This window comes from Arctopsyche grandis, chromosome 8 (genome assembly GCF_051622035.1).
Source record: "Arctopsyche grandis isolate Sample6627 chromosome 8, ASM5162203v2, whole genome shotgun sequence".
Classification (NCBI taxonomy): domain Eukaryota; kingdom Metazoa; phylum Arthropoda; class Insecta; order Trichoptera; family Hydropsychidae; genus Arctopsyche; species Arctopsyche grandis.
Window position 1 is genome coordinate 26,052,789 of NC_135362.1, and position 16,525 is coordinate 26,069,313.

The following is a 16,525-nucleotide window of genomic DNA, read 5'->3' on the forward strand; positions in this document are numbered from 1 at the left end:
CTTTCGAAATTATACATTACATATAGATGAGTATAATCTAAATACATACCGCTGGTCAGACTTTGATATTTGTGAGTATCGTTTCTTATCAGAGTTTGCCCATTTTATCTGATCATTGTTGAAACGGTTCCTCAAAATTGGCAAAAAAATCATCCTACCTGTTGCCACAAATCTTATGTATTTAATCTATGTACAATTTGTAAAAATTATGTTCAATCTAAAATCCATGGATGTCTCAATGGATTAATTAATTCATTCATTAATTCGTTGTTAAATTCGTGTTCTGCAGCTTCTCGAAATACAGTGATTTATGTAATAAAAATGCTGCATTGTTTGTAATTAATTGTCTAGGAAGGCGCATTCGGGTCTTCCTGTAGAGCCTTCCTGGTATATATCTATGTAAGATAAATAAATAAATAAATATATATATATATATATATATATATATATATATATATATATATATATATATATATATATATATTTAGTCATGTCCCATCGCACCATGTCGCGGCAATATGCACGCAATCTATGAAATTTTAGTACCGCCAAAAATCAACCACAATTCCGCTTCACGTAAACGCGGACAGATTCAATATTTTTCTATATATATAAATTAGTCCAAGACTGTTATACTTTTGCATAATTTCTACAAAAGTTTCAAAACTTGCAAGCGAAAGCGCCATTAATGATATTAAGTTTGAAAATTTCTAGCAAATCCTCACGGCGTATAACCACCAGTGATTTTCAACTTTTGTCGTTTGAGTTTTACGACCGAGAAAGCTACTCGCATATACATTATAATGTAATATTATTTGTATGTAAATTTCTTCGCTTTTAATTTACATATATAGAACCATTTTATTCAGAGCAACAGGTGGTTCGTTTTCTGCTTATGAATTTTCTATCTATTCCAAAAATTGAATTATTATTTTTGTTTATTTCAGATACGTCAGTTGGACTGCTTATATTATGCGATATCACAAAAGTGGACCAGCCGAACCGCTCCCGCTTCCTGGAGTACCATTTTCTCACTACTACGCCCAGGAAAATTCAGACGAAGGCATCATCATGGAAACCGATGTGACTGTTAAAGAGGTAAGCTGTCAAAGATTTCACTACCCGTATTTATGCATGGTTGCCTTTGAAATACAAATATCACATATCTATTATTAAAGCAAGTTCAACGATACTCATATGAGGCATCTACACGCTCGAGTGTTCAGACCCGCACATTCGCCGAAGTATTCGCCGAACCCTCCGAGTTCGGATAGTTCACTGCATGCGGAGACACATGTCTCAAGTAGGGTTTCTGGACTTGACTTGACCCGGCCGGGTAATGATTTAAAACCCGGATTCGGGATCTGGGATTCAAAACCCGCCGGATCCAGATATTTAAAATTTCAAGTAGTAACGTAAAAATTTAAAATGATTTTCAGTCGATACATTGAAAATATCCAAATATGTATGTGTATTTATAGATTCTGCGTGTACATGATTCATTTATGATCTTATTTGTTCGAGAATAGTGATTTTACGACTTGTGAGTTCTTAGAAAACTGCGAACGATGGAACGGATTTCGCAAATACTGAAAATAAATACCAAAACGATACGGCGTACTGACATTTGAGTAAATTTAGAATTTCACCCATATACATAGATACATACATAAGTATAGTGTACATATTTTTAGAATTTTGCCTTAGACTACTCTAAGACTTCAGAGTGTAAATATCGTTTCAACATTATCATCATCATATTGACCTGTATTTATTTATTAATCGATTTTAACTTCAGTAAACAAATAGCCTGATTAAAATTTGTTATTAATTTTTATAACATACAATATTTCATTATTTTTTACTGTCGACATTTCACATTACATTACATAATTTTTTTTTTAAATGATTTTGGACCCGGATCTGTCGGGTTTTGAAAACCCGGGTTTTTAGAAACCCTAGTCTCATGTCACATTTCTCAAACTCGATTTATTTGAATCATAGTAATCAATCATTCGATATGTTATCTCATATGTATGTGATGTTATACGATCTGAACCCGTGCTTAGCTGCACGATTCGCAATAAAATCCAACGAATAAAATGTTTATTTCCTTTGTATTGTATAGAGCACACACACTCGACAAGAAATGGTTTGTTTGTATAACCCAAAAGTCAACCCGGAAAGAATTCCGGTCGCGCTCTACGATCCGCAATATTTTTCAGACGAAACTGGTGAATGTGCGAAAAAAATACAAGGGATATAACCAGTTACTTTTACGTCACTGTGACATTTGCGAAAATACGACATAATATTTGAGAAAAATATGTTTTCGTGTTATTTATGTAACCACTTGAAAAATCAGATATGTAAGCTTGAATTATATAATTGAAATTATGAAAATATGTACATATGGGTCTACGTGACGAGCCAGAATGTTAAATTACAGAAAACACAAATATCGGAAGGCAAAGATCGAAAATCGAAAGATCTTAAGTTGAAAGATCAAAAAAAAGGGTGCATGGTAAACGGTACATACTCACGTACATACTCACTTAATTTGCGCGAGCAGGGTACAACAGGAACAAGAGGAACAGGCTTTTCCTCCCGTATTCTGCGCGCGCACATTAATATATATGTATATGGTAAAGTAGTCTAGCATATTTTGGATAGGTTTGATTTAGATTTTTTATAGTTCATATTTTATATTCACAATACTTCTTTGGTATATTCTAATAGCTATTGATTCGGTGATCATAGTCTATTTTATACATTACTAGTGGTGCTACCCGGCTTCGCTCGGTTCCACTTTTGATATAATAAAAGTAACTTGAAATGGAAATGCAGTCTAGTAGCGTGAATACCGACGAACATTGAAAAAAATATTCATTTATTTTTTTATCAAATTTATTTATATTTACTATTAGATTCGCCATTTATATTACAAATACTGAGAGAAGCCGGGTAAAACAACTATTATATTATATATGTATGTATGTATATTGTTTTTAACTCAAGACACCTGGAAGGCGACGAGCTAAAGAAAAACTATGCATGAATAAATTTGATTTAATTAATACTTCAAGTATCATCGTCTAATTTATTAAATGAAAATCGTCTAATTTCTCAAAAATGAACACTTCGAGATCAGGTGATCAGCGCTAGTAAACCAGTGGTCGACGAGCGCCAATCACCTTTGCTCTACTTTACAATATTGTATAAATATAATGGTGCTAGTATAGTATGCGGTCTACCTTAGCATGCGATCTACCTTTGAATTGCAGTCGACTATTTTTTTATTTGTATCGTAGCAACAAAAACATATCTCAGCAGCCAACACCTATTTATTTAAGGGTCAGGATAGATTAGGTTAAGTTAAGGTTGGCCCTATTAATTTAAGATTTGGTTAAGAGATATGTGTATATATATAATTTTTGTATAACTATAAATGTAATTTTTGTTTTTTAAAGGGCCAACCTTAACTTAACCTAACTTATCCTGACCCTTAAATAAATAGGTGTTGGCTGCTAAGATATCTTTTTTTTTAGTTTTATTTCATCAATATTTTCACAAAAAAAAACATATCTTAGCAGCCAACACCTATTTATTTAAGAGTCAGGATAGTCTAGGGTTAAGGTTGGCCCTATTCATTTAATATTAGGTTGTTAGGGTCGGTATTATTCAGTCTCAGTGTCACACGCGGGAACTGAGACAGTGAGATCGCATATTAAAGTAAAAACGTGAAGGTAGATCGCATACTAAAGTAGATATGTGCAGGTAGACCGCATACTAAACTAGCACCAATATAATTGTATTTGGAATCTAAAAATGGATTTTCCAGTAATAAAAATAGATAAATAAATTAAGTAACTGATCGTCCATTCACCCTACATGTTGAGAATTGTATTTGATGGCATTCACAACTCTATTTCACAAAAATTGATTGAAAAAAGTCGATGAAGTACTCCTCCGCTATACTTCAACCGTTGGTTACAATAAAAAATAATCCAAAGAAATAAAAAGGCGTGGTTTTCTACTGAAATGCGGAAACTAGCGTGTCGTTGGTGAAATTGCATCGCGATCCGTTGCTGCAAAGTACTGACACGTGCGATTCCAGACACATAAAAAAAATAAAAACCGAACACGTCAAAAGCAGTCGAATAGTGTTTTTATTGAAGCGACTGTAGAAATTGTATAATATGTATGTACCCACTTAAAAGTTTGTATGCTCGAATCGTATGAAATGAACTTAAGTACTGTTTCAATACATTAGTTCCAGTCTCTAGCATACAAATATGTAGGTAGAAAATGTGTACCAATCATAAACATATTTATTTAATCGAATAGTATCCGGAGTAAGCAAATTAGCTTTCAAATGGATCTAAGTCTATAAAAAAATAGAGTTGAAGAATTTTGTATTATATAAAAAATGGTTGCTTATATGTAAAACGTGCATGTGTATTTACTTTTAAACAATAAGACAAAGCTAAACGACAACCACACGTGCTATAAAGTAGCAACACACACTTTTCATTACCACTTCGGTAACCATATTGTGACTAATAGCCAACAGTGTGGCTTAACCGCTTAGCTGCCCAAAGCGCCTTAAGGCGCAAACAGCCGTATCTATTACACGCTCAGCGCGTCGGCTGGGCGTCTAAGCGGTTAATGGTAGCGTATGTGTTTAGAGCACCAAGTGATCAGTGGGTTCGATCCGCTATACTGCTGGTTAGATTTGGGGGTATTTGTGACTCCAAACCAATCGTTTCTTATCATAGTCTGCCAATTCTATCTGATCATTGTTGAAATGGTTCCTCAAAATTGGCAAAAAATCATCTTTCCTGTTGTCACAAAATCTTCTGTATTTATTGTATGTACAATTTGTAAAAATTATGTACAAATCTAAAATCCATAGATGGCATATATGTACATACATAGGTCCTTTTTCGTTGAGTATTTCTGCCTATATGTATGTATATATGCATATGTACTCTTCTGGCACCTGCCAATAGAAAAACGTCCACTTATTCAAAGGTTTCCACTTGTCCAGACATTTATGGTATACATTTTACCACACCATTTCAAATCCTCCCCCTATTTTTGTGGATCGCCTCTTGACGAAAATGCAAATAAAGTAACCTACAAAAACTTTGTTTTTACAATTCCCTATAAAAAAGTTGTATCTACATAATTCTATTTTTGAAGATTTACCATGCAAGCCCACAGCATAGCTTGGTAGTTGCGTTAATGCTTAGCACCGAGAGGTTGCCGGGTTCAATCCCGTGGGTTGATCTCGATTGAAAATAATTTATTCCGAGAATTATATGTAGTGCCGCTGGTCAGACTTGGATAGTTGTGACTCCAAGTCGACTCCAAGTCAATTGTTTCCTATCAGAGTTTGTCAATGCATCTGAATTCATTGTTGAAAGGATTCCTTATCAAATCGGTAAAAACCATCTTGGCCACTATTTGAATATGATTTCAAAAAATTGTATACACATTTACAAATTAAATACCACAAATTCCACTCAGGGACAACCCGTAATGACATCATGACAAATAAAAAAATAAAGATAAAGTTTCATTTTCACTACTGGCGATTTCATTTTACATGCGATTTCATTTTACGGCGACTTTTTACTGGCGATTTCATTTTACGTTTCCGTCGTGCAATTGTAATATTTTTGACTGGAAAAATATATTATGGTCGTGCGTTCACCGATGATGTCGTTATTACTACCAATTTCGTCGTTAATTTTGTGAATTACATACATATGTTGAGCTGATAATTCTCACGCATAATAAAACATCTTATATTTTATTTCAATCAAAACGACGAATATACTAATACAGATACAATACAATAATACAATTAATACAAACATAATCCACAGTGATATCTATGGAGAAGTTTTTGCAGAATTATATTATTGAAATTGGCGAACCTCAAGACGATGAATAACTTGAGATTTGCAAGAGAGATTGGAAAGGAAATGCCAATTTACAGGAACCGTTTCAATGAAAATCAGAAAAATTGGCAAACTCTGAAAGGAAACGATCAACCTGGAGTCACAAACCAAGGTCTGGCCTATATTGTATGCGTATAGCTCAGAATATAGAAGAATAGAGTTACAAAAGTTTGTCGAAAAGTCTTCGTTTACATTATGAAAAAACAAATGCATAGTTCCAATTATTATTCTCAAAGTAGAAAGTTTAAACACAGTTTAGGCTTGATAATATGTAAATTTTACGTATTAGACGAGCATCCAATTCTGTCCGGAATAAAAAAGTCACCAAAACTTACTTACATAGCATCCCCACTACCTGAAATTAGCATCTTTGGAATTGAGATAGAGGCAATCGGACACGATGCTACAATTACTAAAGCATTGTCTAACTTGTAAATACGAGATCTGCATACATTAGCACACCGGAGCCTTCCGTGACCTGACTTGTAGATTAGAGGCGGGGACCCGAACCATTTTAAACCTCAAGTCCTTCCTCGGAAACCGTCCCTTTTGATTACTCTCGCGAAAATATATATATGCATGTGTAAGTGTGTACTATGCATGTCCCGAGATTGGATTGTTCCATTGCACTCCGACATTTCGCGGGTTTATATTTGTTTGTTTTTATTAGGCGAGGAAAAAGACGTGTCACACGGCACGTGTCGGAAGTAGGGAATTCGCAAACTAGATAGCGTACGCATGCCTAGAATAACAAATGGGATGTTTGTGGTGTGATCTAAAAATACTGTGAATACAAATTTAGATGTGTGTTAAATGTATATGTACATAAGACTTAGTTTTCAATCCCAGAAGAGTGCACGTATATATGATTAAGTTGGCATTCTTGGGTCGAGTGTATGTTTAAGTTGGTGTTCTGCGTAACACCGCGACTAAACGACAGTTCATGTCGGCGCATCGAGATATAAACATGGTTTAAAGTGCTAAACGATTTCACTGGTAAACCCTTACCACGTGTCCCTTCACAAATTGAATCTGTATGCCGTATTGTGTGATACAATATAAACAATGCGATACTTTTTGAACTTAATGTACAGTCACTTCTTACTTTTTGAAGTAAAAACTTCCTTAAGCATTGTAGAGCGATTTCGATTTATGTATGTATGCGGCTGAACTTGTTACAAAACATTGCATTCCAGACTCATCTGCGCGATTGAATTATAGTGGAAAGGTAGCCAAGGCCACGTCCCCTCTGCCTTTCTTCCTCTCAAGCCATTATCTCACAAATCTAACCTGTTTATTATCTGGTATATATTTAGTTTTAACCCAATTTGCCGAAATTCTGAGAGGCCTTGTGTATGTAGGTTATTGAAACTACTTTAAATAATATTTTATTGGTTTATGACCTGGTCTTCGTCTATTACTAAATCTCAAAGCCACCGCTAAGTGCTGTACTTTTTTTTCGTTGTTCAAAGAAATATACGCCTATTCCCTAAGAAAGTTTGGATATACACATTTTTTTGATCTTTCATAGAAAATTTAAATTAATAATTGTTAGTTTTGAGGAAAAAGCCGGTTGATCGAGCCAAAAAAACCTGGTTTTCAGTGTTTTGAACAATGGTAAAAAAACGATTTTTCGGTTTCCGGTTTTAGCCAAATTGGAAGCCCTACTTGCAAAGACTACTGAAATTAAATATACATATGTACATTCGCTGTACTTTTTTAGTACAACTTATATACATGTATGTATGTATGTATTTCGCCAGGGTTCATGTTGGTTCTGTCCTACTTACTTTGCTTTTATTTCGAGCTGATGAAGCAGTATGTCGTACACACGACGCCATATTGATAAATATAAGTCGGCAACCTTCTGACACAATTCCCGTTGTCTTTTTAAACTTTTTTTTTGTTTTAATCCAGCTTTCTCCAAACACTAAACATACAGGTAGACATTACTTACTACTCGGAGAGCCACAACGAACTAAGCATTCGTTAAGCATCACATGTACAAGATGTTACCTTAACCATTCTTCAACTCATGCATGCCAACCTAATCATTCATATTGTATTATTCTAAGCTAGAAAACTAAATCCCACCAGTGGCGTAGCTAGAAATTTTGGGCCCTGATGCAAATATTACGCAAGGGCTCCTTGATATTTTTTTGAAATACGAAATGAAATAAATTTATGTACATATTTTACATAATAAATATTCATATAATAGAGAAAATAATAAAATATTTTAGAAATAATCTCACCAACTTTAATTTTTCTTTCTTGCTTTCATAATCACTAATTAAATTTTTAACTTCTAATTTTGCCGCTTATTTATGTTCAATGGCCAACAGTGCAAAATTATTTTGTCTTGATTGTCCGATAGAGTTTCTTTCGTTGTTTTTAATCATTTTTAATTTACTGAAAGATCTTTCAATACTCGCCACTGTTATTGGTAAAGTAAAAAATAACATAAACACGACATAAGCTTCGGAAAATTCACTTTCCAAACAACTGTATTTTGTTATAAGTAAATATGAAAATTGTTTTATGGTCATGTTTTCAGTGAAATTGTTTTTCAATAATGAAATTACTTGAATGAACTAGTCATAAAATTGATCTGAGAAAACTTCTGGATATTTTTTCCTTAATTTTAAACAATTTTCTAAAATATTTTAATTATGATGAATTCATAATATTACGAGGTTCAAGAAAACTGAAATAGTTTTTCACTGACTGCATTCCTTGAAAGCGACTTTTAAGTTGAACGTTTTACCTTGTTAATAATGTTATAAAATACATTTAGTCTGAATAGTTATTCACTGTTGAATCTGTAATCGGATGCTAACTCATCAGAATGACGTTTAATGATATTTTGACGTTTGTTTTCAAAGTCATCATTTGAGCCCCACTTCCTGCTTCTGATTTTATTTCTTCGTATTGATAATACGTAATTTACTAACATTATCTAAATCACCACTAACATATATGTATACGATTTGACACCAAAGTGGCTTCGTCTAAATTAAAATATCGTTTCTGCAATATTTTCGTACTCGAACCTCATTTGTAATTGACCATACATAACTAAATGTGTCATACGCAGCTTAGCTTATATTTGGCATCAAATATGATCCATATTTACTTGGCTTTTGTAAGAATACACGAGAAAGTATTTTGTCATTTTCTGTTTTGATCTGTTACAATATTCAATATATTTAGATATAAAATAATACTTTTTTTTATATTGAGTGTTAAAAAATTTGGGCCCTTGTCGAGCATGGGCCCTGATCATTGATGTATAATACACTAGATCCGCCCTCACAGTTTATCTCAGTAGGTAGGTAGGTACCGCTGCGTCGTAGGGAAAACCCTTTTTTTTTCTAGTTAAACCCCCCGCGCCCCTCAGTTAGTGAAGACAAGATCTCCGATCAAAATCACACGTCAGGGCCCATCTATGTGTATTATATATCTATGGCCCTGATGCTTTGCATCACTCCGCGCAATGGTAGCTACGCCACTGAATCCCACATGCATGTATGGATAATATTTATGGACTCATTTGTGCGTCGTTTCTTTTCAGATCCGCGAACCGGGATGTCCCTATCTGACTGATAAGTCTCAACTGAGGGTCCAAATCGAATGGGACGAGAGCTATCTCCTATTCCAAGCGACATATCACAAATACGACGACGTGTGCCGGATTCACAACTTCCAAATGAGGTATGCACTCTTCATTCGACCATTCACCGTCACTTGGCCGTCATTCAGTAGACTTGACATGCTCCACTTGTGTTTTCAGACGCGAGATAGCAACGCTTCAAGCTGAAAACTACAGTCTGGAGAGGCAGCTGTTCAGCTACCAGCGCAGCATTGCATGCGCACATTCTAGAGGCACGTATTCAGACGACCTGCCAACACCTGATGGTATTTGCGGTCTTTCTAAAAATCGAAATTCACCCCAACGAGGGCTTCCGATACCCGATCCAAACCAAGCTGCCGATTTCGAACCGTGCGTTTCAGACAATCAAACTGAGGTTTCTATTGCAGGGAATCCGGACGAGGAGCACTGCTGCGGCGAGGAGAGGTGCTCTCTTGGAGAGAGGAGTCTTTCCACGGAAACGGAATACGCCTGAGGGAAGCGAGAGGGGCGACAGGTCGTGGGGGCCTCCGCCCCATCAGAGCCCCATCGAAGGCAGTCCCTCTGGGACACCATTGCTGGTCTCGTCTGTGCCCTTGGCGATCTTTTCTCGCGATCTAACAAGCCACCATGACAGGCAGTTTAGAGTCTTAAGCTAGGACCTCTCTTGAAAAATGTTTCAACAACAAAACCATACTTCGACCTACGTACATACATGCATAGGTATATACAGTGCATTCATCACACGAAGGCTGCTTGTGAAACGAATACTATCGCAATGTACACATATGTATTTGTTTTTTATACATTCAAAAGGGTACTATTTATCGGCCCGGCAAAAGAGCCCTATTTCAAGACAAATTATGTATTTATCACGACTTTATATGCAAATGACTATCTCAACATTTCGCCATGCAAATAAAAAGAGTGCCCCTCTCTAAAATAGCTCTAACGACGTATTCGCTGTCCACCCGGCAAATCAAACGTCAAAAGGTTTGTTCATACCTATCCAGCACGACCCGAATCCTGCAAGTACGGACAGTATTCTTTAGTACATTCTATATGGACGCGCATGAATGCGTAAATGCGCATGCGCGAATCAAGTATGAATACGTCCATATAATGTACCAAAGAATAGTATCCGCACTTGCAGGACACCTGCAGGATACGGGTCGTGCTGGATAGGTATGAACAGGCCTAAATGGGTTGTCAGTAACAAAAATAAAATTTGACAAAAATAAATACCGACCCTAACAACCTAATCTTAAATTAATAAAACCAACCCTAACTTAACCTAAACCTTAAATAAATAAGTGTTGGCTGCTAATATATTACGATGTGTTTGGATGGATATTATGATGTGTGGGCCATGAAGAGAATGGGAATGGACAGGAGCGGGGCGACGCGCTATCATCCAATTGACAAAAATTATAATTTCACTGATAGGGGCCAGTGAAAATGTAATTAGATATGATTTCACTGAACTATATATATTCACTGAACCCAGTGAAAATGTAACTGGTTAGGATTTCACTGAAACGTAAACTTTTATTTTTGTTACTGGCAACCTATTTGACGTTTGATTTGCCGGGCTGACGCCGAATCTGTCGTGCGAGCTATTTTAGATATGTTAATTTGACATTAAATGTCGTTTTGACATATGTCGTGTAATTTATTTTACAGCCGCGCCAAAAATATTATCCCCATTAAAAACCTGCCCAATGGTATTATTTAAATACGCCTACGTGAGATAGAACTGTATAGCACTGTATATCCATAATTTTACTTTTATTTTCTTATTCTCATTATGATTCAGCTTTCTTTAATAACTATATGAAAGAAGTATAACTCTACAACCGTGCCAGTGGTAGATCCAGGAAATTTGCAGGGTGGGGGCCATTTCTAATTTTTAATACACACATTTTTTTTTCAATAATAAAACGTACATTATTAATTTATTGTCATATAAGCTTATTAGTTTGAATTACGTTTTTAAACGCCGAATGTGAATTTTAATTATTATGTATATGTATAATATTGTGTAGTCCTCTATAATCTGTAATACAAAACTGGGTCTACGTGACGAGACAGAATGTTAAACGACAGAAAACGCAAATATCGGAAGGCAAAGATCGAAAATCGAAAGATCTTAAGTCGAAAGATCAAAAAAAAAAACGCGCGCGCGCACATTAATACGGGAGGAAAAGCCTATTCCTCTTGTTCCTGTTGTATCCTGCTCGCGCAAATTAAGTGAGTATGTACCGTTTACCATGCACTTTTTTTTTTTTTGATCTTTCGACTTAAGATCTTTCGATTTTCGATCTTTGCCTTCCAATATTTGCGTTTTCTGTCGTTTAACATTCTGTCTCGTCACGGAGACCGATGCATAATATTATGTAGTCCTTTAGGGTGGTGGCCATCTTGGATCCGCCATTGTACAGTGCTGATATATGTATGTAATCTGTAATACAAAACTACATACATATGTCACTTCCAATCCAAAAATATATTCAGTGTAACCAACACATCTTCAAAATGTATCTAATATAAATTTATTTATGTACATTAAAAAGACGGCTTTCGTTTATATATGTGTGTCCATTGTACATACATAATCTTATATACTAAAATTAGACTTATATATATGTACTAAAAACATATTACATCATGGAATCAGAACTACTACAATACAATATGTGAACTGACAAACGGGCTAATAGTTTTATTTTGCTTAGTTTGAACATGTATTAATATTATATTTCGTTTTCAAGTGCATACATCTGTAATTACACGTTGACCTGAAAGAATTACATAAGTACTTTTATATTTGTTCATCGCTATATTTGGAAAGCTTAAACCTAAAATGTGTAACACATGATATTTTTTATAAAATATTGTCCTTTCAGACCAAAAACTATATATGTATTTAGTGCATACTGTGTAATCATGTCTTCATACGTGTTATAAAATGTCAATTCAAATTTGGTATACAAATTTCTTATAAAGAAAATATATATTATATAATTATACTGAGTGTAAAAGTATTAACCGCCGGATATATGCGTACTTTTAATGAAACTATAATAATAACAAAAAAAATCATTTAAAAAGTTTAATTCATTTAGTAATCGTTAATTTGATTAAAACTGTAATGTAATAGCTTTAGTGTTCTATATATTACAGTATTTGTCTTTCAACAGGGTCTCTCATACACATTCAAACACAAAATATATATATATATAGGGTTTTAAAAATTATATTTATTGATAAAAATAGACTTAAAATGAAAAATCCTTCCGAACCCTCAGACTGCATGTTTTATTTGATATATTTGATGATTAAATTATGACATACTTTCATCGGTCCATATTGAACGCTGCTTGTCAAATTTTAAATTACATATTGGGCTTATTGTAATGATTTAATTAAATTCAAGATCAGCTTAACATATATAACTCAACCTTGCTTTTTCCTAGGGATCAATGTATAAGTAACATAATGAAAAATATATATACATATATAATTAAACGACTTTGTAAATATTTTCTATATTATCATTTAATTTACTTTCCAAAACTATTTATATTCAATTAAAGTTTTAATTAGTATAACTAAAACGACTGTTTTAAATATATAAAGTGTAATATTTATCATTGAATGATGTTGTAACTCTATATTTTCTCACTGGGACCAACTAATCTTATCTTTTATACTTTAAACATATCTTTTATTTATTAAAATGTATTGATTGCCACAATTTTATAATTAAATTTAACTGGTTCGCAGTTCTAAACATCAATTTCAATTTCTTTCATTGTTTATTTGTGTATTCTGAGATACATAACAAAATTTCTTCATTTTCTATGTATTTCCTAGGAAAATGTTTAGTGAAAAAATCATTAGCAATGACATTTAAAAGATACTGTCAGAAAATATCACATACATGTATATTTAAATCATTATTAAATTTAAAACGTGATAATCTTACGAAAATATGAAAGTGACAATGCTTTTCTAGGGACATATTGATGGTTTAATATCATTTATGAAGTCGGGAAAAATTTAGATACAATAAATGTATTGTATCTATGCATATATTTACAAACCTTTCAATGCATTTTGAATTTGGAATTTTTAAATAAGACAAGTCACTTTTTTCAACTGTACTATAAATTTAATCACATTCATAATCAATAATATAGTTTTATAGATGTGTGTTCCTAGAAGAATATCATTCATTCATGTCTTAATAAATTATATAACATGATCTTTGGTCAGTATTGTAAATTAAAATCAATTAAATACATACTATTTTACATATATATGAATCTGCCTAGAGTCTAGTCTCTGGACAACAGTCATTTATATATTTATTATTATTATAATAAAAATAATAGCGTAGTAAAATTCTAAGCATTGTATGTCGCATAGTGCAAATTGTTTAGCTTTTGCTGAAAATATCAATATTTAACTAAAAATACATATTTATATGAAAACCCTTATAGAAAATTTATTTCTTTATCATATTATATTATATAATTAAAAATATATACATATTTGTTGATTCGCGTAGATGAATTTTAATATTTGTAAGCTTGATTTGAAATAATTGCACCATTTAAAAATATCTATTTGAATGTTACATATCAATTATACACGCTCACACTCACATTTATAAACAAACATATATATGTAAATCCAATATTACAATTGCATGTTTAAATTATATAAATAAGAAAGGTACACATTTTAATATAATTTTGAATATTAAACGTGCGACCGAAAAAAGACATGTACACGTGTAAATTATAATGTAACATATTATGTTACATTACACTGTATGTATGTTTCACATTAAACGTCTTCAATTTAGTCGCATGCTTTATATATTGTATATATAATAAATTATATATAATGCCATCTATTTCATGGATTCAATAGTTTCCTTAGCTTAAGTTTAAGACATTCGAATTATCAAAACTTGAATTGTGCAATGTGCACTTTACGATGATCAAATTTGCTATGTATATTAATATATAGTTTATCATCGATTTGAAAAATGTGTGTATAATATATAAATAACATATGTATGTATATCATATTTTTATTATAAATATAATTTTTAGTCACATACTTATTCAGAATGCCTATCGGCTGCTATTTCATGTTAGAATTTTTGTATTTCAAATTCAAGTACATATTTAAGAAATCGTAGAATCAAATCTGAACGTATTGAAAGCAACCAACCAGTGTTTAAAAAATAAAACAATATTATGAAAATGTTGAAAATATGTATATAATAATCATCAAAAAAGTGTAAATATTGTAGATGGCCTAATTTAAAGTCTATGTGTATCTTGTGAGGGAAGCAAATTTTATTTCCAAGTGTCATACACATCTATGTGTGCCTTTAATGTCTGTGTTCTGGACTGACAGATAACTATCGCTTTCTGAAAAAAAAATCATTCGTTTTCTTGGTAAAGTTTTAAAAAAAAAGCAATCTTATAATTAAATTTAACATTTTTCCGTTTATTTTTGATAAATGTGCTACCTTTGTCGATATGAAAAATAATAACTATAACACATAACTATTTACAAAATTTACTATTAACTACATATTATATATATATATATATATATATATATATATATATATATATATATATATATATATATATATATATATATATAAATATTCTCACATAATATAAGTTGTAAATCTTACTGTATGCTTTTCTATGAAGATCGATGTTTTATCATATACTAACAAAATAAAGTGTGTTGATAATCTTGAATGCGTTAATTTTCATTATGTACTTCAACTTTAAATATAGATTTTACTTAACATAAAATTCAAATAACTAATGATTATTGCATGGTAAATAATAATTATAGTATTTGCCCTACTCAGGGACGGCCCGAGAGGCGGATGAAACGGGCGGTCGCCCAGGGCGCTAGCCCCAAAAGGGGCGCCATTTACTCATCCTCATTTAGTTTTAAGCAATATTATAGAATTAATTCAAAAAAATTTGAAAACAGGAGTGCTTTTTATTACATACCTCCTTTACGTTTCACTTATGATTATTATTCAGGAAAAAGTTTGCCTCTTATCCGATCGTTTTCATACTTTGCCATATTGCTCATTTTGGTCATCAATATAAGTAAATGGAGCCTTCGCCATTACGATAGAGATAAAATATCGTATAAGAAGCATTTCAGGTCCGAAGATTTTTAATCTCGGTGACAGTTGGTAGTCATTAATTTTATACATAGATGGCGGTAGTAAAAAAAATATTGGTGTTTTTATTCAAAATAATAATTTTATATACAAATTATACAAGAGGTGTGTTTTTAAAGTAAAGCACTGCTACTTTTTTCTGATATCGAGCCTGACTCTGTTAATAGTGGTACCACCTTAGGGTTTCAAAGATCATTTTTGTTAAAAATTGAATTTTAACTAGGGGAAACATTCCAGTTGTAAACCATTCCTGCTGGGTCGTTAGCCATTTAAATTTAAAATAAAATATAAAAAAAATTACGCAATATCTTTTAATCCCTCGATGGTGCTCTATTTCACTACTTAAAATATGAACTGATAGCAATATATAAATTTGCTATCTGTTTATTTCTATGAATGTATTATTTTAATTCAAATGACGAGCAACTGTAGAATTTCCTCTATAATCAACTGCCTTCCTCAATCTATGAAAATCTAGCTCGAAAATTTTTGTAATTGGATTATTAGTCACATTGCGATGGTCACTTTGATGAAAATTTTTGCTATAAAAACCACGAATGCGGAATATTTGGCATTCAAGTTTTCGTTAGTATGATGGACTTTTCGGCTGCCAGATGTTCCGTTATAGAGATTTTAGTGACTTTTGGGGGAGCGCTTTGTGACCAATCATCACCGAACCAAAATTTC

At 32.7% G+C, this 16,525-nt stretch overlaps 1 protein-coding gene across 1 annotated transcript in view; it reads left to right on the top strand.

Annotated features, from left to right (window-relative positions):
* The window catches only part of LOC143915909 (uncharacterized), a 120,440-nt gene extending 110,344 nt beyond the window's left edge, over positions 1–10,096 (top strand). Inside the window, exons 7-9 of the mRNA XM_077436730.1 lie at positions 948–1,098; positions 9,544–9,683; positions 9,763–10,096. Coding sequence (XP_077292856.1) covers positions 948–1,098; positions 9,544–9,683; positions 9,763–10,096 — 625 coding nt within the window. The remainder of the gene's footprint in view (positions 1–947; positions 1,099–9,543; positions 9,684–9,762) is intronic.
* The last annotated feature ends 6,429 nt before the right edge of the window (positions 10,097–16,525 follow it).